Source organism: Littorina saxatilis, linkage group LG17, assembly GCF_037325665.1.
Source record: "Littorina saxatilis isolate snail1 linkage group LG17, US_GU_Lsax_2.0, whole genome shotgun sequence".
Classification (NCBI taxonomy): domain Eukaryota; kingdom Metazoa; phylum Mollusca; class Gastropoda; order Littorinimorpha; family Littorinidae; genus Littorina; species Littorina saxatilis.
In genome coordinates, this window is record NC_090261.1 from 14413227 (window position 1) to 14438226 (window position 25000).

Sequence of the window (25000 nt, forward strand, 5' to 3'; positions counted from 1 at the left end):
TAAAGACTAAACCACTGCATCGCTGGTTTCCACGCTGAACTAAACTTGAGGTGGATTCGGGTCGAGGCACGACCGGTCAGAGTTAATGAGCTGGCAGAAACAAACGACGCCAACTGATTCTTTTGTCGGCTTTAGTGTACAGTATTTTCTGAAGTTCGCCCCCCCCCCCCCCTCCCTTTCTTTGAACCTAGCACTAGCAGAAAGGAATTGAGCTCAGCTCAGCGATTTTTGTGGGAGTTGTTGGTGCCAGACCCCACGGCCTGCTGCGCGAGGTGATTGAACTCCGTTCATCGACCAGTTCCTTCACTGACAGCAAAAGGAGCTCTGGGAGACGGACTGCCAGCGCTGCCTGCACTTATCGATTCATGCCAATGGTCTCCACGACTTGGACTGACGCGGGCAAGACAGTTCCATCTCTCTGTCTCTCGCCCGGTAATAAACAAAAATAAAGTTATATGTTGGGACAGACACGTCGTCAGTTGCATCAGTACTTTTCTTCTGGCCTGCCTAATGAGGGTAGGGGTATTCTAAGAGGGGGTTGAACGACGTCTTGCGGCATTGAACACGCGGCTCACCGGTTCGATTCGCTGAGCTTGTGTGTTGTGCTGGGTTTGTGCGCAAGCGGTTGGGCATATGGCCAGAGCCGGGATAACAATTCCAGGCTTACACAAATGCGCTCACAGGTAGCAAGGCAGATGGCTTAGCAGTCATTGACATTCGTGGTGGAAGGTAAGAGGTTATAGACGTACGTAAGCAGCAAGCGAGTGGCGGCGGGGCCGTTGTGCAAGAAGAAAAAAAGGCGAGCATTTCAAATAGCACTCTTGTGGTGGGGCGAGCAGCAGTGTATTGCCGATACGGCCAGCATTGGAACTCTGCGAGTATTGAACCGCTCGCACCCTTCCTATACTTTGCTTTGCTGCCACCGCCAGTCTTCGTCCTGGAGCGAGATTTATAGACGCAGTGTACTTACATTCTGTTACTCACTGCTACCACTACTTATAGTTATACTGCTACCACCAAGCAACAGTATTAGCTGAGTGTAGCACAAGTGCAGCTTGACAAGAAGTTGGTGAGGAATAAAGTTGTTGAAGTGACGTCCAATGTGGCCCCCAGCTCAGCTGGATACCTGTGCGTGGACTTGACCTCACGTTCTGCTCATCTGGGGCGTCAGTGCTTCACGTCCACTCTACTTTACACTTTCTTCTTTTCACTGTCGTCGTCTTCTTTTTTTTTAAAGTTTCGCCCACCTTTTCTGTTTTTGCTTCGGCTTATACCTCAGGACTTAGCATCTGTGCGGTAAAATCAGCAAGTCTGGAAAACCTACTTAGCAACGAAGACACTCTGCTCTCAAGCGGTATGCTGGATGTTGACTCAGTAAGCTATGGGATTTGTTTCTCTCTTGCTTTGATGTGTGTTGCCTGTGTGTGTGTGTGTGTGTGTGTGTGATTTGATCGATCTGTTTCAGGTTATACTGTGCGGACTGTGTTTGAAATTGCTGAGCTATTTTACGCTGAGTATTTGTAGAGCGTAGTGACGCAAGCAGAGCCCTGGCCCTATGTAGACTGCTATTATTACAAGTTTGAACGGTGATTGTGCCGTTCGATGACGCAACTTCACAGCGCGTTTCGTATTTCGTGTCGGGTATCTTTACAGCGAGAATAGTCAGTGAAAGAGTATTATTATCATGCATTTGCGTAAAGTCGCTCGACTGTTGCGTGTATCTACCAGCGATAGTGTTTCACTCATGATTTGTTCCCACTTGAGTCCAAGGAATACATATCGGCGAATATTTGCTGCTTGACGAGATAATCTCTTGCTAGTATAGGAATGTGCAACTTGCAAGGAAAGCGCCGACCTTTGCGGAGATTATCAGCAGTGGTTTGGGTGTTGGGTTGATTTGTTACTGTGTTCTAACGGACTAAAGAATTTCTAAGGCAGTGCCCCGCGCAAGAAAGGGTTTCGAGAATTATGCCAGAGGCGCCGAGTTCGATCAATCTCCCACTGTGAGTAGTAGTTTTGGTGTTTGCCGTTATTCTGAGTTCTAGGTTTAGACTTGGGACTAGCATTACAATAGTATAAGTACGTTCAGGGAAGAAGAAGAAAAAAAAGCTCTAACGAATGTGTTTGAGACGCCAGGTTCGATTAGAACTGATTTGTAATTAATAGTAGTCCTTTAGTCTTAGTTTTCCGTAGTTTTGAGTTCTGGCTTTACTTAAAGGTTTTACCCACAATAGTAGTGTGTGCACAAAACAGTAGCTGAAAGGAACGTGGCAGAGGTGCCAAGTTCAATCGATCTCAGACAATGAGTAATTGTAAACACCACTATAAGCATTATGCTTGTTGTTGTTTACTCTATATGCGTTTTTTTGTAAATAATGCACAAACGTTGAATAAAACAGTTTAAACCAATGAGTAATGCTTTTGTGTTCTGACTAGCTTTAGATTTGCCAGCAAAGAAGTTGGTTCAGGGAGGGTTCATGAAGAATTAGTGCGTTAGAGGCACACAGTTCAGCAAAACTCAGAAAAGTGCTTTTAGTAACACTAACAGTGTTCCATATTTATCAGTTCTGTCTATCTTTGGATAGTGCGTTCAGAAAACAGGTGTGAGGAATCTGGTAGAGGTGCCAGGATCAATAAAACTCAGAGTGTGAGAAGTGGTTTTAGTGTTGGTGTTTCACATACATTCTGAGTTTGGACTAACTTCAGATACTGCGTTCAGAAAACGGTTGCGAGGAATGTGGTAGTGGCTCCAAATTTAGTCTAGTTAAGGCTTGTAAGTATTAGCTTTAGTGTTGTGTAGTATTTCTGCGTTCTTAGTGCATCGTGCATTCAGGTAACGTCTTTGAAACAACATTGTTTATAGGAATCAGTGTGTTGTTAGGAAAGTGGTTGGTGCTCCAAGTTAAGTGTTAGCATTAATGTTGGCTGGCAATATTTCTGCGTTTTTCGCAGTGCGTTCAGGAAACTGACGGCGTGTGAGGAATCAGTGTGTTGTAAGGAATGTTGCAAAGGCGCCAAGTCCAATCAAACTCGTACGTACGTGCGTAGTGTTATAGACCCGTACCGTGCAGCATATTGTGCATGGAGTGACGTCAATACAGGGCTACCTCACACGGTGACATTCGATTCCCGTTTAGTGGCAGGGTGTTTCAGTGTTCCGGACAAAGCTGCCGGGCTGCCTGGAGTTAGGGCAGTCTCTGCCTGCATTGTATCCAGCAGCTTTTGTGCTTTGCTAAATCCCTTTGAACAGGCGCCAATCAGCCAGTCACTGACCCGACCCCAACCCACTGTACTTGTCTTCCCCTTCCCCTCTTGGTCGGACGAGCAATCAGAACCTGTTCCACTCGTCGCCTGCTAAAAACTCTACAGGTTGTTTGAGGCTTAATGCAGGTAGGGTATACTAATACTAATAGGATTCGCGCACACCGCCCGTCTTGTCTGTCACGCCAGCGTGTCGGTGCCAGTGTTCGTGGTGTCGAGTCTGGCACCGATCTCTGGTTAACTTCTCTCACCCACCCGCCCACTACCCCCCACACCTTCGTCTTCCTTAGCCCTACCCCTCCCTACCCTCACTTCCTTCCTTCGAGTATGTAAGCATTGGGTTATGCTTCGCTTGCGAGGTCCATGGAAAAGGAGCGGGTATGAGAATTGGTGTGCGTGAATACAGTCGTTGGTATTATTCTTTCGAGTCCCACGCACACCTGTGCCTGACAGTACCGTAGCTCTGGCATTATTCGAGGCAGTGCAATGCGGTAGGACAGGCAGGTTGGGAAAATAATATGCCAGGACTTGTGCCAAGAAACCGCGACCTAGTGGAGATAGTTCACGCCCCCTCTCTCTCTCCTTCACCTGATACATGTATACACCTGACATGTTTTGATTGGGGAGCCTGGCATGAGGTTTTCATGTTTTGATTGGGGGATTTGGCGTATAAACACCCCATCTCCCCCAGTCTGTCTGTCTGTCTCTCTCTATCTCTCTGTCTCTGTCTCTGTCTCTCTCTCTCTCTCTCTCTCTCTCTCTCTCTCTCTCTCTCTCTCTCTTCCGTTGCTTTGTCTTTACCCCTCTTAGCAAACTTTCGCATGGATGCCAAGGTGAACGGCTCTTGTGAAGCGATAAAACACCTGCTCGCCCTCTTTTTTTATTTTTTTTTTATTGTAGGGGTGTGTTAGGTGGAGAAGGCAGGTAACGTTGGTACCGCCCTACCTCATCATCTCCATCTACTACAAGATGTGAAAGTGTTATCGTTTCACTACCTTAATTCTTCTACCAACCTATCTCTCTCTCCCCCTCTTTCAAAAAGAGCCTCGCACAACAGCCGCATCAAAATTCCTCGTGTGCGATTGCGTGGCTGAAATCCTTTTTCTTGTATTCTACTTTTTGTCTGTGGTTTGTTTTGGGCTGCTACGTCCTACCAAAGAGCGAAGCCGTAGAAGATCTTTGGTCCCACTCCCACCATCAAAGCTTCTTATCGGCTTCTTGCCGTAGGAGGTCTGTTGTTGGCACTGTATTTTTTTTCTCTGAGAGTGTGTTGCTCCGTTGGTCTGCTGTCAACCCGTCGCACGTTATCCCCGTTCCAGTCATGCTACTGTCCATAAACATTGGGTAATTACCTGTGCTGTGTTTCGCCTGCTTGTCCAGGGTGAAAGGACGGCAGTGCCACGAAAGCCTCTTTATTCATAGAATGATGATACCACTTGATGGTGGTGTGTCTCTGTGTTTATTATACTTTGAAAGAACCGAATAAAGCCGCCGTTTAAGTAACGATGTTGTTCTATACAATGACAGCGAAAATACCCTAATGGACGATTGTTACAATGCTTATTATCAAACAACGAAACGAGAAATTTGATGCTTATTTATAAACAGCGGGTACTGTGCAACAACAAAAATGCCAGAATGATTGCTGACATTTAATAGATCTCTACATGCGTGTATGTAATGTCACGTTGATTACTCAGCTTATCTGAAGCAAACCGGAGAAGGAAATATTCCTAAGCACAAAATTCGCAAAGCCAATAGTTAATTCATTCAACATGTTCAGTGTCTCGCTGACTCAACAGTCGACATTGACAGAAAGCAGTGGCAAAAAGTCAATCAATCAATCAATATGAGGCTTATATCGCGCGTATTCCGTGGGTACAGTTCTAAGCGCAGGGATTTATTTATTTTTTATTTTTATTTTTATGCAATTTATATCGCGCACATATTCAAGGCGCAGGGATTTATTTATGCCGTGTGAGATGGATTTTTTTTACGCAATACATCACGCATTCACATCGGCCAGCAGATCGCAACCATTTCGGCTCATATCCTACTTTTCACGGCCTATTATTCCAAGTCACACGGGTATTTTGGTGGACATTTTTATCTATGCATATACAATTTTGTCAGGAAAGACCCTTTTGTCAATCGTGGGATCTTTAACGTGCACACCCCAATGTAGTGTACACGAAGCTAATTGAAAAGTAATTGATATTTTACTTTAGACTGTGTAATAAGTGTGGGTTGAACTTATTAGAGACATAAAAGACCCAGGGCATTACCATTACTGTTGAAATTTATTTCACAGGAGTTGTGTGTTGGTTTTTCAGTTGAGCTTTATTCGGTTCAGCGAGTTTTCCTTGTTTGCCAGGCAGTAGCTGTGTGTTTGGTCGTTTGTTGCTTCGTAACATTATTCAGTTTAGCTGTCTTCGGTTTTTTAGCGAGTTTTTGTAGCTGTGCAAAGCTTTTGTGGCTAGGGTTAAACCGGGGCAGTGCTGTCGTTGATTGACCGACTGGCTGGTGAGTGAAGAGGACAAGTAGGACAATGTGACAGTCTGTGCTAACTGGACAGTTTCCTGTCAACCTCACACAATACTGATCCCGGCCCGTGTGGCCGAGTCACGCCGTCGTTTTGTTCCAACCCGCCGACCTGCTGTGAGGAGACGACACCAACACATTGTGCGCTTCAAAGGGATCGCAATGAGTAAAATCAAAGAAAAGAACAGAAAACTTAGCAACAGGTCGGTTTTGTGGGAGGGAATCAAAAGAAACAGCCAAGAGCCATTGAAAGGCGTTGAAAGTAGTTAGTAGGTTGAACTTTTGGCGTTGAATGTTTCAAAGTTTTTCATTGAACGTTTCAGAAGTAGACTTCAGACAACGACGTGCACATGTTGTGACGGTTTGCACGTGTACGAAGTTGAGCATTTCAGACGAGCTGCAGGGGAAACCTCAGCGAAAAGCCTGTGTGTGGCGCAGTATAACCACTGAGTTATGAGTATAACAGAAGTAGGTTTAAACGGTAGCCTTGAATGTTTCAAAACAGATCCGAGACCCTCTACAGCAGTGCAGAGGTGGCCTGTGACAAGTTGTATTAGTGTGTGCCAAGTTTTGCCATTCAGAGGCATTGCAGGAGTAAATAAAAGAGCAAAATCCAATGAAAGGCGTTTAGGGTGGAAAGTAGGTCGAAATATAAGCCTTGAATGTTTTAAAGCGGACCAGATACATAACGGTTTACAGAAGAAGCGGCGGTTTCCACGTGCGCACTCAAAGAGAATGCATACGTGACATTTCCAGCACAGTCTTATCAGGTTCCTGCTCGGCGCAGGGCTCAGTGTTGCGTGGGTGGAGCTAATGAATTATCTACCAGAACCGTCAAGTGGAAGGAAACAGGTACTCGGCCTGAATCATCATTAGTGCCGTGCTGTCTTTCCTCCGTTGTTCTGTGCACACTATCGGAGCGAGTGATGCGTGAGGTCATTGATAGGTAGGTGTCACTGTTACCGCGTCAAAGGTCCGGCTACACGACAGGTAGTACGCTGCATTAGTCTTTTGTCATCCCTTGCACGCTACATTAGTCTTTTACTATCTCCACATCCCCCCTTTCACCCCCCATCCCTTACTGTCCCAATGGTGCGGCAGTCATTCCACTGATAGGCGTAAGCTCCAGTTGATGATGGCCGCGTTTCTGGTTCTGACAGTCAGCGGCCATTGACGCGTGGTGCCGGCATGATGGAACGGGGCAATCTGCCATTGCTTGTCTCTTCTCTTCTATCTTGTCTTCTCTTCTAGAGCTTCTTCACTGTGTTCTACAGTCCGTGTTTGAACACTTGTACGTCTCTACATCTGCAGTTTCTGCCTCAGTTTTCCTCGAAGTGCAGCATGTCGATGTATATATATACGCAGTTGTGTATAACAGCTCTGCGCCGGCTTCTGTATACTTTCTGATGATGAGCAGATGATGTGTTGTTGCTACTAGCCGAGCCAGTGATCTCTGCGATAGTACTAGTTGCAGACCTCTCTTCTGTGTAACAAAAAACCCACCGTGATCTCTGCTAACGGCCAGTGCTAACAAAGCATATCTGGTGTGTTCTGATTTGTTCTGACTGTGTAAACGGTGGGTATTGTGTGCACAGATCGGTCGCTTCTGGCACCGTCAGCGGGGTATGGAAGATTAGTCTCTCTTGTCTCGCGTGTGGGTGTTCACGCGTTGCTGTTTTCAAGTTATGATCTGAACATTACGCGGCTGTGAAACTGTGTGTCTGCGTCATCCATATTGTGTCCGAGCGCCGCACTCCCTGAGTGTTGTGTGTTGGCTGCTTTTTGTCGCAGTGGAACTGGATGCCCCTGGGATTTCTTCAGTCGTGATTTTTGTATGTGGTGTGGATGATTTTGACCCTTATTGAACCATGCATTGTTCTTGAAGTCTCGTCATCACATGTCTTCAGTATTGTGTGGGACCTACTCACAGGCTTTGTAATGAGCGACTTGACGTCAGCATACGTCGGTGATTATTACGCTAGCTTAGGTCTTATTACCCAGTCGGCGCTTATCTGACTGAGACAGATTTCTAGCGCAATACCAAAAGGTGGGTGACTAATTAGCGTCCTTTGAGAAGACGTTGAACCATGTTTTGTATCTTGAGAGCATGGCATTCGCTCAACTCTCCCAATCATCGTTCTCTTGTGATCAGTCCGTTGCTAGATATAGAAAGCAAAACCCTAGAGGGATGGTAATTGGGCTGCTAAGTCCTGAAACCCCTTTGGCATTGTTACAGGGTGCAGTCGAAACTTAAGATCACTCTACTGCCAATGCTGGTCGCAAGATTAACTGAGATTAGGCAGTCTTAACTTATTGTAACTTCGCACTTTTACTTTGCTAAGTCTACTCGTGTTACCAATCCTCTTGTATAAAATGAACACTGATGAAGTTAACGTAATATGCTGGATTTTGCTAATCGTTCGATTTTTATTGAACTCGTCTGTGGATAAAGGCTAAATATAGAACGCGCGGGGATTTGTTTGTCGGCTGATTTCGTTAAACCCCTGTGCCCATCCTTCGTAAAATTTAATATAGACGCAGACGAGACTGGCTTAGCATGGTCTGTTTTGTCGAGGGACGTTTCTGACGGGTAATCTTGACCTTGTACCACTTTCCTTGGACGTCAAAGAAGGGTAGCTGTGCTCATTTTTGCCTGGATCTAGAGCACAGGCGAAGCTTTAATTTACTGTTTTCCTGTGTACCAAGACCCTGTTTCAAGCCTTAGGTATTCTGGGGGCACAGATCTGCGTGACAGTGACAGGAAATTATGATTTGCGGAGTGAGTGGGTACTCGGGTTAAAGACCCCGTTTCTATTCGCGTGTGCTATTTGCAGGACGGACACAAAGCTAGCGTGACTGGCTGGCTTTAGTGACTTACTGTGCGAGGAAAATCGATACTCGTCCATGTTGACCTGTGGTATACTTATGTCCGTGCAGTCATCCTTGTAATAGGCTAGTTCCCGTCCTTGTGCGTGATGTGTGGGATGCAGTCGGAGCTAGAGCGACTTATTACTAACCTAATGACTGACAGTGCACTGGTGTGTCTAACTGTATCCTGTAGCCGTCTTTGACTCTAGTCTTGTAAAGAATCGGCGAAAGCAACCGACACCATGGTACGATGTCTAACCTGTTCCCTATCATTGTGCGTGTTGCAGGGCACAGACGAAGCTAACATAGCCTAGTCCTTGGAAAGAACCAGCAAAATCAAACTATACCCCACGATACATTGTCTAACCTGTTCCCTGTCCTTGTGCGTGTTGCAGGACATAGACCAAGCGATCATAGCCTAGTCCTTTAAAGAATCTGCAAAAGCAAAACTACTCCACGATACATTGTCTAACCTGTTCCCTATCTTTGTGCGTGTTGCAGGACACAGACGAAGCTAACATAGCCTATCACCTGGGGACCCTGTGGTCCAACATGGACCTGGACACGCAGATCAAGTGCGAGCCCAACAGCCCCATGGGCCTCAGCCGCTGCAACCAGCCCACGCTGGACGAGCCCTTCTCCCGCGACTTCTTCGCCGACTACCCCACCCAGGATGACTACGCCTCGGACCGCTCCTACCAGGGCGACAGCACAGAGAGCGGCAACATCTCCCCGGTCAGTGTGGAGAACGGCAAGGTGATAGACTTCTGCTCCAGCAGCACGCTGGGCTCGGACCAGGACAGCCCCGACGGGCTCAAGCGCTTGTGTCTTGTGTGTGGTGATGTGGCCTCGGGATACCACTACGGCGTCTCGTCCTGCGAGGCCTGCAAGGCCTTCTTCAAGCGCACCATTCAAGGTGAGGTGGCTCTCTGGCTGTGTCTTTCTCTATTTGTCTCCATCTCTCTCTCTGTCTGCCTGTCTCTGTCTGTCTGTCTGTCTGTCTGTCTGTCTGTCTGTCTGTCTGTCTGTCTGTCTGTCTGTCTCTCTCTCTCTCTCTCTCTCTCTCTCTCTCTCTCTCTCTCTCTCTCTCTAGATGCTGTATTGTTCTATAATTAAAAATAATAATTTTGTAGTCCAGCTAAACTTATTCAAAGTGATGTTAGAGAAAACAAAGAAGCTTGTGCACTTCGAAAATCTTTTAACGTTCGTGGTAGATTAGTGACCTGTAGTAATTGAAACAAATCCAGAATTGTCAAATTGTCCAGAATATCGTCAACGAGAGGAAGTATTGCCATAGCAACCAGTGTCTGTCTGACAGCAATGTAGGTTTGCTATTGCGTGGGTTTAACGGTATTTTTGATCTTGAGGGAAATGATATAACTAAAGTTGGGACATCTAGCATTTGATAATGATAATACGATCAGTTTAACTTTAAGGATACCTAGCATTGCAAGTTAAGCGGGCGATGGTGTATTGCTTGTTTTAGAAGGTCGCGAGCCGTGACGCATACATTTTAAGGAGCCTTTTACATAACACACATCAAATTCTGCTCAGAGAAAACTTAGTATTTGTAAATTGCAGTTTAGTTGCTCGTGAACAGCACTTGGCACAAAGCAAGTTTTGTAGGAAGAGAAGCATTCAATACCGGGTTGTTGTATTTCCCCGGATCGCTCAATGCTTCATTGCAACTTTCTTCCGGCCTACGTGCGTGCTCCCGCGAGAGGGAGGGAGAGAGAGAGAGAGAGAGAGAGAGAGAGAGAGAGACAGAGACAGAGACAGAGACAGAGACAGAGACAGAGACAGAGAGAGAGAGAGAGAGAGAGAATTGTTCTCTAATGAGAGGGGTGTAACGGATCGACTATCAAACCTTTCGGGTCAAGCCTTATCTTTACGCTCGATAGTATTTCGGCACTTTAGTTGTTGACCTAGTTTGAGGACATGGCGACGCAGCATACCACCGTCAGATTGCTGTGCTATTTTTAGCTCATGTCATTGACTTCACGTGCTTCAGTAATGGTCCTAGGGACTGGAATCAATGCTCCTTGATAACATTATTTATACTATAGCGGGAATCAAACTTGAGCGGTGGAGACTGATCTGATATTGGCATTTGTTAGTTGTCGCCAATTGTACGAGTAAATCCTGTCTCCATTTCATTGCAGTTTAACCAGGCATTCATTGTTTGCATTGGAAGTCAGCCCAAAATAACTGTATTTTTAGTGGTAGCCAATTGTTAAGCGAACGTTTCCCAGAGTGGTAGTTCAGAAAAGAAAAAAAGGTAGAAAAATCGCCCAGTTAACACCAATTGAATTGATCAGTGTGTCAGTATGTCAGGGGTTGAAAGGCAAACGGCTGAACGCACTGGAGTGATTGATGGCGGGATCACCACTGCCTGACAAAAGACTGTTGACTCAGTCTTCAACGCATGCTTGATAAGCCCTCCCACGAGGGGTTGTCGAAAATCGTTGACTAAGTTTACTTTTTTTGTCGGGCGTTGCACAGGTGGTTAAAAAAAAGATCAGTTGTAAGTATGTGACCGCAGCGAAACATGTTTTATGTTGGTGCTTCGGTCAGTAACCCTTTTCACCCCAGAAGAGACTTTTGACACCGGAGTATAGGTGCATAGAATAATTGCTTTCCAATACAAGCCCATTGACTGTTCAATTCATTACAAAAAAGTTGCTCGCACTGAAAATGTTCCAGTGTTGTTGTTGTGGATTGGTAAGAAAATACTAATGTATGAACATTGCTTTTTTGGCAGTTCTAAGCACTAGGTTCAATGTAGGATTATGAACACGACTTTGATTTTGTGTGTGTGTGTGGTATGAATCCTGTTATAAAAGAAGATCCCCCCCCCCCCCTAAAAAAAATAAAGAAACAAAGTCCCAGCACATTGCCCTTGGCTAATTTCTATGCAGTGTTTTGTCAACATTGATAGGGGTCCCTGTTAGGCCAAAAAAAAAATAGGTCTGTTTACGGTAACCCGACCGACCCTATTTTTTTCGCGCCACCCTAGACTTTTTTTTGGCATTTGGAAAAAAAAAAAAAAATCTTGGTTTTTTGGCAAAATAACGTAAAATATGGTTTTTTGGAAAAAAAAAAAAAAAAAAAAAAACCAATCCGACCTACCGACCCTATTTTTTGGGCCTATGTTACCGTAAACAGACCTTTTTTTTTTTGGCCTTATATATTGTTTTCGTTTGAGAAATTGGCTGGAAGGGAGGGATGGGTGAGGTAATAGACATGCATACTGTGCTCCTACATATTTGACAATGCATGCATTGAAACGATGCCTGGAATGGTTCCTTCGCCGGATGAGTCTCAGATTAGAGTGACAGGTCTATGCATCCCGTTTTCCGCCCAGAGGCTAATCTGACATGAAAGAAACTTCACAACTTGCTCTTGCACATGTATATATATATGTATGTAAGATGCATGACCAATGGTTGTGCGTCACCCCCCCCCACACACACACACACACACACACACACACCCTCGGCCTTCGATTCCACATGTTTGATCGCAGACCACTGTGCGTTATATAACGGCTCAGTGCATGTTTGGCATAGTGACAGTACACCACATGGTTCTCGTCTTTGCTGTGTTGTTGTATTCGTATTGTGGTGTGTGTGTGGTAGTGGTATAATAGATAAAAAGCCGTCATAAGTTTGGCATGGACTGTGATGAATTAGTGCACTGTACATAACAGTACATACATTTTTCACACTTCGTTATTTCGTCGATCCCCATGTCTCTACTGTGGAAGTTTGTTGACCCCAAACATTGGCGGTTCATCTACAAGCTAGTTATGCGCGGTGTGCGTGTCTGTGCATACTCAGAATTGTACGTGGATCTGTGTAAAGTGTTTGTGTATGCCACGAGCCTTGCCCCCGTGTCAGAAACAGAATTTGATGACGGAAAGTCAGCTAAACTCGGTTACTTTTGTTTACAAAAAAAGCTCTTTTTTTCTTTTTCTCTTTTTTTTTCGTGCTCTGCACTTACAATACATTCTGCTCATTAAGCACTTGCAATCGGTAATGTTGAAATGTAGGTGTGATAAGCTTTTAGTTTTAGTTTTGCAAGCGATGGAATGCAAAATTATTCAACATCCACGCACACGATGCCCCCCCCCCCTCCCCCTCCACCCACCCCGACTCCCTACGCATACAGACTGTATGTAAATACATAACAACAAAACACACCGACAAGAAGTAAATCAGACAGTCCTTGCTACTTTGCCAAGGCAGTGCATACACGGTGCCAGGCCTGATCAGTGACCCGTGTTCGGTATGCGACTGTGCACAGCTTACCTGTTAACCACCACCTACCTTCCTGAACCGACACAGTCAAGGGAGGCTGAGTTAATAATGCCCCACTACTTTGCGTTAATGTTTTTGTTGTTTTGTAGTTGATGTCTTTGCCTTCATGTACCTCGTACAGAACTCGACAAGCACAATACAACAGCTTGAAATGCCTTAATTATGCTTACGTAGTTTTACGATTTGAGTTTAGACGTTCACGTTAAACTTGTCACCTGTACACTTTGACAAGCTTGCGATATATACAGAGACAGATACACCAACGAGAGACAGAGAGAGAGAGATTTTCCCGCATAAACCGACAAACAAGTTCGATCAAGGAAGCCAGCAGACAGAAATGTCACTGGATAGTTTTAGCCGTCTGCTGTAGGAAAACGCAAAAGGGCAGCATATGAATTAATTATTTTGAGTGATATTTTATGGGTCTTTGTGTAGTTTTCCTGGACGGAAATCAATGACCTCTCATGGAAGTAGAAGATTCTGGCATATTTTTTAATTTTTTTGTTTCTTGAATAAAAAAAAAATTAAGTTAGTGTTTGAATTATCATTCAATTTGTCATAAACTTGTGTCTGTTTTGTCTGTGCTACAGGAAATATAGAGTACTCTTGTCCTGCCAGTGGGGAGTGTGAGATTACCAAACGTCGCAGGAAGGCCTGCCAAGCTTGCCGCTTCCAGAAATGTCTACGTGTCGGCATGCTTAGAGAAGGTAAGCAAAATGCTCGCTCTCTCTGTTTGTCCGTCTGTCTGTCTGACTGTCCGTTTGCCTGTCTGACTGTCTCATTCTCATGTGATGGATGTCATGTAAGTTGTTTAGTTGGTGTCAGGACAGGTTGGAGGAAATGCTCAGAACAAAGTGCTATAATTTCTCTCTCGCTCTGTCTGCAGTGTGTGTCTGTCTGTCTCTCTCTGTCTCTCTGTCTCTGTCTCTCTCTGTCTCTCTCTCTCTCTCTCTCTCTCTCTCTCTCTCTCTCTCTCTCTCTCTCTCTCTCTCTGTTACCTTGAAAAACTTTCTCTCTCTCTCTCTCTCTCTCTCTCTCTCTCTCTCTCTCTCTCTCTCTCTCTCTCTCTCTCTCTCTCTTTCGCTGTCTCTATGTCTCTGTCTCTTTCTATCTCTTTCTTTCTCTCTCTCTCTCTCTCTCTCTCTCTCTCTCTCTCTCTCTCTCTGTTACCTTGAAAAACTTTCTCTCTTACGCAGAATGATAATGTATCAAATTGCCACATCCTGGAGATAGACGGAAACGTTCACTTCAGGCACTCCCTCGCTCAAGACAAATCACGCTGTAGGATTCAAATGTCAGCGTTTATTTCCAGCCTCATCATTCGTCTGTTATGTCACTCGGGTCGAGTCCAGGGCTTGCCTCATGGGCAATCCTTGTTGAAAGACACTCGCTGCTGAACGCAGATCTATACCACCGTCATTTTGTCCATTTGGCCATGTTAGGGAAACCATCAGCGTCATACCATAATCATTATTTCTTCTTAAAAAGCAGATGCTGTTTCCTAATGTGTATCGGTTTACAACCGTGATGACGAAAGAATTATGTTACCACGGTTTTGTGTGTGTGCAATAAAGCATTATATATTTTACTGCACACGCGTCAATCCCTCAAAGTAGAAACAAGAAACGCGATCTGATCTAATTCTGTCCATTCTGTGTTTAAAAAAAAGTATTTTATAGGATCGATTCTGAGCCCTACTTACGTCGACAGTTCGGTGTGTGGGATGGTGATGATCGATTTTCGCCGTACGCTTACGCATCTTGAGACTGGAAAGAGGAGGATGGACGATGTCTCAGTATGGGTGTGTGTCTGTCTGTATGTGTGTCTGTATGTCTGTCTGTGTGTCTGCGGAGAAAAGACAGGAGAGGGGAACAGTTTGTCAGGACAAAGAACAAGAGAGAAAAGACAGTGAAAGAACAAAGTCTTGTAGTAATTTGTTCGATTCAGTTCTGTTCTCGACGAGGGTGCGTCTGTTGTCATCCCTTGTCTGTCTTGAAGCCTGTCTGTCTGTCTGTCTGTCTGTCTGCTTGTCTACCTGTCTACCTGCCTCTGTCTCCCATTCCTGTCATTATTTGTCCACCCCATCTCTCTCTCTTTCTCTCTCTCTCTCTCTCTCTCTCTCTCTCTCGTCTCGTCTCGTCTCGTCTCTCCTTCATTTCTTTTCTTCCTCCTCTTCGCCTCTCTTCTTTCCGCGATTGCGTGGCGTGCGTACGTTTGCATAGCAGTGCAAGGGCAAGATGGTGTGGAGGAGTGTGTGTGTGTGTGTGTGGTGGAGGGTGAGTGATGGCGCTGTCGATATGTGTGAGTGTGTGTTCAATACCAGGCCGCACATTCCTCAATCAATACGCCAATAGCGCCAAACCGCGGCCTCAGACGTCACGTCTGCGTAAGCAGGGCCGGTCCGTTTGTCGCCAAACTGTCAGTTCTTCACGCACCGTCAAGACTTTATTGCACACAGGCCAGGGGGAGCGTCTTCCGTTTTAGGGGAAGAAAAGAGCTTTTTATCTTCGTGAGGAAAGCCCGAAGAATGAGATTGGCAGTCGTTTATGGCCGATTGATTAGTCGCTTTCGCAACTTACTTTTTTGAGTTTATCTTCACTCAATGCTGTGCTAAGCGGAGTTGGTCGGCCGCTACAGCAGCGCTAAAAGGTCGTTGCACTCAGACAGATTTAGGTCACGTTGTGTCAACAGATTTATTGCACTGCACATACGCATACATACTTCACTCGCTTCTAGGTACAACACGGCGACCTTGCCCCCCCCCCCCCCCCCCCCCCCAAGCTAATATCCCCATCCGCGATGTTTGCCGCCCCTCTCACATATCCTCTTCACACTCAGTGTGGACAATGAAGCAGGTAACACGAGAAAATTACTCTCACGAGCTTTTTACTCCGGAGTAAACATTTCGTACGAAAAAGTTACTCCCTTTACAAAAAAAGCACTCCCCCATTTCACGAGAAAATGACTCCCCAAGACAGGTGAGTTCCGAGTAAACATTTCGTACAAAAATGTTACTCCCCTGACGAATAAATAACGAATAAATTACTTCACCCAAACACAAGCAATTTAACTTCCCATGCCCGGTGTACGAAATTTTTACTCTCTTGTCCCCTGTTAGTCTTGGTGGTGGAAGGGGTGGAGGGAGGGTAGCGCGACATTCGTGTGCGCGAGATCACTTATTAGCATTATCCCTTCGCCCGCATCCCATTTTTGCGTACGAGATTTTTACTGGAAGTAAAAAAAAATGGGGAGTAAAAATTTCGTGGAGGGAGTAATTTTTTCGTGCCTTGGGGAGTTCTTTTCTCGTACGAAAAGTGTACTCGAGTAAGAATTTCGTACGAAATATTTACTCCGGAGTAAATTTTTCGTGGAGTAAAAATTTCGTGTTACACCGGTTCTAATCCATGCAGTGGTAGCGTTTAATAAATGTGACGGTGCACACGTGTGTTCAGTGTCAAAGTACGCAACAGTTGGGCCTCTGACAGGGTGTGAATGACTAACGATTTGTTGAAAACACCAGGTGGCAGTTGACCTGCGCAGAGTGCCGAGGGGGAGTGTTGCTTAATTAACTGAACTGTGCCACAAACAGATGCCCTTGTCGTGTGCACTGGGTGTTCATTGCCGGATAAAATTATATAGTCCATAGCCGCGCATCATCGGCAAACAGTATGTACACGACGTTTTGCGGCATGTCGCCTCATGCCTCTCTCGTGTTCTGCACGCGTTGGGGACGCCCCCGTCATGAAGCGCAGAGGTTTACAACCAGTTGGCCATCCACCAGATTCCGCACATAACAAAACTGCAAAACAAAATGGCTTTGAAATGGTTTGTTTACGGTATCGTGTAAAATGCATGTAAACATCAGTTCGGCATTCCTACCGCGGCTTTATGAGTCAAACTCGGTGGGAGATTTGTGTGCCCGTTATGTTCAGGATCGTTATTGAAGAGAAGTGCCGCGTTCTGCATGCGGCTTACGCAGAGCTCCTGGTCCCTTAGCGAAATAGGACACTGGGTGATCGATCTTACCTTTATAATGAGTCTACAGAGAAGGCACGACTCTTGCATTAGGCACACATTACTTGTGGCAGGGTTACGTAAATTTATGCTAGACCTATACCAAAAAAAAGAGGCCAGAATAGTACAGTCACGCATTTTTTTGTATTTTTTTTTTACAGCATTTGGAACAACAAAACCTCAATGTGTTTGCCAAAAGATTAAGGCTGATTTATAAATGATTTCGTGAACGAAGTGTATAACAGGTTGGCTACTGTGTCCAAAAACATTTTTTCAGAAACGTGTGTGCAGGAGGTTAAGATAGAATAAAACCTCAGGAGTGTTTTAGGTGATGTACTCTGTGATCAAATTAAATAAAGCAAGCCGACACGAGACTGATTGCGTTGATTGTTGGTTAAAAAAAAAAGCTTACAAAAAAAAGTTGGAAGACAAAAAAATGCCTGTCTAGTGGCCATAGCCATAGTCGCTGGAAGAACGTGGTAGGCGGATGAAAGGGCAGGTCGTACGCAGAATAAACATTAGGTTTCAGTGATGTAATGCCAGAGTCTAGACCGATAATCAATGGCTCCTTCCCCCCTCTCTGTTCGCGCCTGCTCCTTTCCGTCATCTCCCATTCAGTCTGTGAGCCTTCCCAAATAGTGGAGTGGGCCCAGGCTTGGAGGAGGTCTCAGACTTCCTGAGTGCGTCATCTTCTCCGCTCGCGACCATGGGCGACGCCTGGAGGTGGTACCGGAAGTAAACGCGAAGGGTACATCAAGGGACTTAAGCAGCTTATAGACTTGAGGACCCCACTCTCCCCCTCCTCCCTCCCAGTCTGGAGGATACTCTGGGAGGGAAAGCAATCAGGGCTGATAGGCACGGAGGGTGCTGGCTGCGGTCACGTCACATCGATTTTGTCCACACAGTCTGCCGGCCAGCCCGCGCCTCCCTGGAGGGCAAGGGGAAGAAAAAAGAGAGAGAGAGGAATGCACATTCATTGTGTACAACACCGAGAAATGCTCAACGATTCCCTGCTGCTTGCAGAACCCTGTTCTGGAAATTGGCCGAATAACAAACCCCAAGACTCAGTCCTGGAGCTCTCCCCCACCACCTCCATTACCCTCGATCTCTCTCCCTCATTTGTGCCAGGGTGGAAATCATGACAGCAGCTGCGGCGTCAAAGTCAATGTCCTCGATCAGCCGACGGCCTTTGCCTTGCAGTAGCGACTTAGGTGGGAAGAGGGCTACCATAGAGAATTACCCTGGGGAGATTTCCAGTCTTGGGAACTCTCTGTTCAGCTAGCTAAGAGCTTTGGAAGCTCTCCAGAAATCTTGTTTTGCTTTTCAACAGCAACAATCATCGTAGTTCCCGCCTGCATTCATGCACTGTCGCCCTACTTTTCAGGTCTACCAAAGGCGAGGACAGAAAAAGAGATTAGGGGAGGGGGTGGGACGAGAATAGTCAAGCCAAAACTTATTAGTTTTTCCACACTATCAGTATGAGACTCTCGGTAGGGCTGTAGCTGAATGTGTCGGCGGTGCAGTGTTTGCATACAGAGAGCGAGGCAGTCCATCAGCATACTTGGCACGGGTTCACCACCAGGCAAATGGAGACCCTTGGTCCATGTTCGTGGCAGTGGCATGGAGACCCCTTTCGTAATCTTCTCCTTGACACTCTTGCTCCGTGTAGCTCTTGACAAGCCAACCTCGTCACGGCTATTTGCTATTTATGCCTGGCTTACACGCTGCTGGGGTCACTGCGACTCACCGTTGTCCATCGTACGTTGCAATTGAGTAACAAGCTTTTACCAGGAATTTGGCCTTCAGAACAAACACCCCCCCCCCCCCCTCTTAGTTTTGCAGCCCTTCAGTAAAATAACTTTACAATTTATAACGGACCTGCGTGCGGAAGAGGTCACTCCGACTCACGCTTACCTGTTCTTTGCTTTGACCTTCGAAAAGAATCTGCATTCGTAGGCGCCATCATCCTGTCACTATATTTTCAAAATGTATCTCTGTCTAACGGTTACATGCTGCACTTGTCACTCGGACTCATTCTTGGTCATTGTATGGTGTTATTAGATCACTTGTATGTATGGACCGGCACGGTGGCCTAGTGGTAAGGCGTCCGCCCTGTGATCGGGAGGTCGTGGGTTCGAACCCCGGCCGGGTCATACCTAAGACTTTAAAATTGGCAATCTAGTGGCTGCTCCGCCTGGCGTCTGGCATTATGGGGTTAGTGCTAGGACTGGTTGGTCCGGTGTCAGAATAATGTGACTGGGTGAGACATGAAGCCTGTGCTGCGACTTCTGTCTTGTGTGTGGCGCACGTTATATATATATATATATGTTAAAGCAGCACCGCCCTGATTATTCTTAGGTCGGCTGGGCGTTAAGCAAACAAACAAACAAACGAACTTGTATGTATACGCGCACGAATTCGGATATATCCAAAACGAATCAATGACACCATTGACTCTGCTTGGCATCGCAGCTCAGCTGTAAAATTTCACTTTATGTCAACATTGCCATAAAACTCGAGTTGGATAATTTACACGCTCCAGAGGTCACTTTGACTCTTTCTTGTCTACTGCAGGCCATTATTAAGTCACGCACATGTACGAGCAATTTTGAGGCTTTCGGAGGCCAGTCGGGTTCGCAGCCCATCAGTGAAATTACACCGGGGCGAGAAAGAGACCGGACATAGGTGTTTATACATCTACCTAGTATCGGAGCAGTCTTTTTCTGACAGCTCGGGGAATTGAGCGGCCGCACGCTATAGCCAGATGGATCAATACGCTAAAGAGTCGACAGTCCCCCGTGTTCACGAACTCAGCACCTTGTGAATTATCTAGCGCTGGAAGCCCAGGGGAGACCGGGACAACGGTGAAAGTGTTACAGCGAAATTGGAACGTTAGTCTGGCAGTGCAGATAGTTAAACCAATGACATTGGAGTAACATAAACGTGTTTTTGTTGTTTTGAGGTGGGTTTTGTTTTGACCATTGACACAGGTTATGCGATCCCTGGGACAGGGTTATCGATGAAGGGTTTGCGGGTAATAGAAACTAGATATATATAGTCTTCCTGGTTTTTTCCCCACCATGAAAAATGTTTTGACGATTGAAACGGGAAGTTCTGTTTTTCAAATTGTCATCGTTTGACCTTTTGGCGCTGGACTGAATATTGGACACAAAAAAACATACTCAACACACGACTCGACCGTTCCACTTACACCTCTCCTCGCGCGGCCCGTTCTAGAAGCGTCCTCTCCGTAAGGCTCAGAAGCGTAGAATGTCACCGTTCCTTCCTGTCACGACTGGCAATTCCCACAGGCATCAAGTACACCGAGCCGACCATGGCAGTCTTTAGGACTGTGCCTTTTCTGCCGTGTCAGCATTGTGACTTATTTGTGGATCTGTGATGCTACGGCGAGTCGTTTCATAAAAAGCTCTATTGATTGGTTTTGAAGCGACGCGATCGACCGAAGCGGTGAGACCGGTGCACGGTTCTAAGAGCCGGTAGCAAGCGTACCGCACGTGCTGGTGAAAAAATCTTTTCATCGACTCTCGCCTCTTTCTGTCCTTTCTCCCAGAGCTGGTTACAGCGGTCGATGGCAAGTGGGGGAGTTGGAGGGGGTGTGGTGGGTGGGAGGAGGGCTGGGGTTGGTTAGAGAAGTTGAGTATGATCTTTTTGACGTAAGGAGCAATCTGACATGCTCGTTAGCTGATGGGAATCTCGGGATGAACTGGTATTGATAACACGCTGAACTCTAAGGAGAGATTTCGCCAACAGCACCGGACGGCTATAAAGGGAGGATGAGAATTATTGTAAATCGTTGCTCCGCCTCCACTCACTGTTGATATCTCTTTGCCTCTGTTTGCACCCCCCCCCCCCCCCCAACACGCACTCCTGCCCCCACCTCCTCTCGCCTTTCCAGCTCATCTTACAAACATGGTCTCTACCGTCAAGCAGTAAATGTGTCCGAAGTCAAAGTAGGCTTTGATGGCTGATTGAGTTTGACCACGGTCTCGGCGACTAAATTGACTGGAAGCCGTCCAAGACCGCTGAAAGTAACGGTGTCGCTGCGATTTGGATTCTAGTCTCGACTAGCCCAGAATCGACCCGGGTGTTTCGAAAGACGAGAGACGCATTGAATTGCTGTTTTTTAGCGATTGCCTTTCCACAAGTTCTGATCGAGCTGTGTGTTGGAGCTCTTTATGGGAGAATTTATCCTCGGGCTGAAAGTTGAATTTCAGGTTCGTCAATAGAAAGAAAAACAAGTTTGAAAGTTCGGCGTCTTGTGGTATAAACTTTGAGTGGAAGAGTCGACGTTTAAATGTGAAGAATTCCCTGGTTGAAGGGTTTTTGATACCATTATTCAATGTTTACGATAACAAAAAAGTCGGGGTTTTCTTGGCTACATGCCCAAGTACGTATCGACTTTCCAAAGTTCAGTGAAGAACGCTCAGTTAGGCCAGCGTCTAATGCCGACCGTCATTATATAGTTTGTGTGTCTGCGAGTCTGTCTGTATGATCGTCTCTCTCTCTCTCTCTCTCTCTCTCTCTCTCTCTCTCTCTCTCTCTCTCTCTCTCTCTCTCTCTCTCTCTCTCTCTCTCTTTCGCTGTCTCTATGTCTCTGTCTCTTTCTATCTCTTTCTTTCTCTCTCTCTCTCTCTCTCTCTCTCTCTCTCTCTCTCTCTCTCTCTCTCTCTCTCTCTCTCTCGTCTCTCTCTCTCTCTCCAGTCTCTCTCGAGTCTCTCTCTCTCTATATATATATATCTCTCTCTCTCTCTCTCTCTCTCTCTCTCTCTCTCTCTCTCTCTCTCTCTCTCTCTCTCTCTCTCTCTCTCTCTCCGCGACCGTACATGAATGTCTTTGTGTATATATATATTATATGATCGACCCCCTAAGAACGCCATGGGTATAAAACAATAGTAACACTTAGAATCGATCGCTCGATAAATAGAGGCACGTGGGGACAGCTGAGCGTCGTGTGTAGTGTAGTAATGTGGCGGTACCGTGTGTATTAATGGTTTATTTGACACCAGCGTCACAATATATGCAGCCATTAAAGTCCTAAACATAGTGAGGGCAAGAGGGCAGAATAAATGTGCACATGTGTGCTCATGACGTCTGTCTGTACAACAAACCACGTCACGGCTTGAACAGGTGTGCTTGTCTGTCATGTAGGTGTGTGCGCAGACGTGTAAAACAAAACGGTGTGTGCCTGCATGGTGGTGGTTTTGGTGTGTTGGAAGTTTTGGGGTGAGGGGAGACGAGATGTGTTTGTGTGTGTGTGTGTGGAGAGAGAGAGAGAGAGAGAGAGAGAGAGAGAGAGAGAGAGAGAGAGAGAGAGAGAGGGGGGGGGGGGCTGTACCTCAGTTTCCGTCACTAGTTATCACACAGTGCAGACTAACACAGCGTTGGTCTGCTATTCGTCTGCGATTAACCTAATCCAAACGAGCTCGTTTCTTTTCACGTTTACATTCTTAGGTTGAATACGTGTAACCTTTTGAAGATTAGAAACTAAGCAAAAATCTAGTAGTTAGCTTACTCAGTCTTACTTTGCGCAGGTCCTGTAGATTATGCATGCCTGTTGCTTCGAATATCTTCACACATTGTACACTCGTGGTTTGAATCAGTTCCTGTGCATAAGTGCCGAACACGGACATTTTGTTGTTGCAAGCGGGGGGGGGGGGGGGCAGGCAGGCAGGCAGACGGACAGACAGAGGATTGGAGGGCGGAATGTAAGGATTGAAGAGAGGTAGAGATATTTATGTCAACAATAGCGGTAGCGCCTCAGTTTTGGGGCCGATTTTGAGATTGTGAATTTATTCGTGGGAGGAGGGTTTCAGTACAGGTACATGTGCATCCATTTATGAATGGAATTTATTGATTTTTGTTTTTATTCTGAGTATTAGTATTATGCACTCGTAACCTGTTGCCTAGAAGTGTGGGAGGGTTATAAAACGTATATAAATAGCATGGCAGGGTGGTCGCTTACAAGTGTAAATCTTCGCCAAGCCTCGAGGGGAGGTGTGTTGTGCTGCCTTTGATCAAACGCTCGCTTGCTTCATTTGCAATTCACACTCTGACCCGCTGGTCATTCTGGCGAGACAATGTTAGTGGTTGTCCACGAATGGTCTGTGAACTTGATCTCACTGTGTGTGTGTGTGTGTGTGTGTGTGTGTGTGTGTGTGTGTGTGTGTGTGTGTGTGTTTATCACCCTATCAGTATCATCCTCCATCCTTTCTGGCTGTGCTGTTGCATTTAAATTGATGTATTTATTGTTACCGCTGTTTTAGAAGCAAATTTTATTTGTCACAGCTTGTAAATGAACAATATGAGCCTCACCTTACTTAAGAAAAGACTTAGTGTGCTTAGTTTCAAAGATAAATAAAGTCAAGGTCTCTTCTTGCTGGACTGGTAACAAATGTCTGGCCTTCGGGGTTTGTATCATGCTGGAATTTTGCGGACAGCTCCGTAACATTCAGGTGATTAATTCACTGTAGTGGAATTTTTCTATTCCAACGCTTGATGACGTTCGTGGTTTTCTGTCAGAACCGCCTAACGTTTAGTACTGATGTACCAGAAAATATTTCGTTGCGGAGACCGTTTATACAAGACGTTCTTCCACGACCTGAACTTGTTTACATGAGTAAGCACTGACTTCGTTGGGGTGTGTGCATGCTTGTAATGTAGATTGGCTGGCCGTAGAAATTCACAGTTTCCATTCCATAAGGCAGTATGTACGCTAGTGGTCTAGTGTTCTTGGGTGCAACCACAACGAACAAGTATTTGTCGAGGCTCCACACACAAAATGGCTCAGTGGTCACACACATTGACGTGGATTAAGGCAGTGAATTCTGAGGGCCCTGGCCATATTTGGTCAGCAGAATAGATCTGCAGGGCAGGCTTTATGAAAATACTGCCTGGCCGACCTATGACCTGGGTGTTACTGCATGGGTGGTGTAGCGAGACGAAGGAGGCGACCGAGCGACATAACACGCCTGGCCGGTTTACCTTCAATTCCGAGACATATATATATATATTATATTGCACGTACAATGCAATAGCACTACAACGCTACCTTTGTGTAAAAGTCCACTTGTGAAGGAACACGAACATACTCCTTTATAAAGTATTCGTCTGGAGCTACAAGAAAGAAAAAAACACTTTCTAAAAACATCTTCTGAAGATCCCAAAAATATTGTTTTGTAAAGTTTGTGTCTGAAGATAGAACAAAATATTCTTTTCTGAAGTCAGATTCTGAAGATGCTTGAAAAAGATGAGTTTATGGCAACTTAAAGAAGAAACGTTGCTTAGTCTGCATCTGCAATAATCTTATGACATAATACCTAGCCAGAAAACGCATCTTCAAGATCTATGATGGATATTGTTTTCCCAATTAAATATAGTGTAACTTCTTGAAGTTTGCCAAATGAATAAGAAATTGATTAAACCAACCGCATGATCTTGATTGGCAATTGCTCATGTGCAATTCATGGTTTAGTTTACTTCGTTACCGTCGGGGTATGCTGGAACATGAGAAGATTTCATTGTTCTTGCTCATGAGTCCTACCAGGTCCTGGATTAGTGTGACAGCAAAGGGGCTTATACCTGATATACTGCAGTGCTGTACAGACGTAATGTTTCGCTTTAATGAGGCATTCGTCCACAGTAATCTGTCTTGGGACTGTTACGGCTTTGTCTCGTTGTTTTCAGTACAGTAGGAGTGCTGTTCGGATTGGCTTGAACAAACAACTGGAACAAACAAAAAACATTAAACGGGATTGCGTTGTATGCGTATTCCTTTGGTGCTGATTCAAGATTGAAATAGAAGTAAAACACCGGCTTAACGAAGTTTAGCACTAATTCGATTGCGTATATGTGAGGTTTAACTTCATTTATAGATTAAACGTTGTTGACAAAGAAACAGGCTGGACCGTTTATTGGCAGCAAATCCATACCCAGTTGACCAGTGGAGTATGTGTCTCCTCCCCCACCTATTGCACCCC

General features: G+C 45.6%; 1 protein-coding gene across 3 annotated transcripts in view; it reads left to right on the top strand.

The window, feature by feature from the left end:
- LOC138952403 (estrogen-related receptor gamma-like) overlaps positions 1-25000 on the top strand; it is a 52545-nt gene that overhangs the window by 12698 nt on the left and 14847 nt on the right. For 2 of the 3 annotated variants that reach the window (XM_070324069.1, XM_070324070.1), the window contains exons 2-3: positions 9172-9586; positions 13580-13696. In XM_070324069.1, coding sequence (XP_070180170.1) covers positions 9172-9586; positions 13580-13696 — 532 coding nt within the window. Of the gene's footprint in view, positions 1-188; positions 1375-9171; positions 9587-13579; positions 13697-25000 lie in introns of those variants that run through there. The other variant, XM_070324071.1, reaches the window with a different exon arrangement.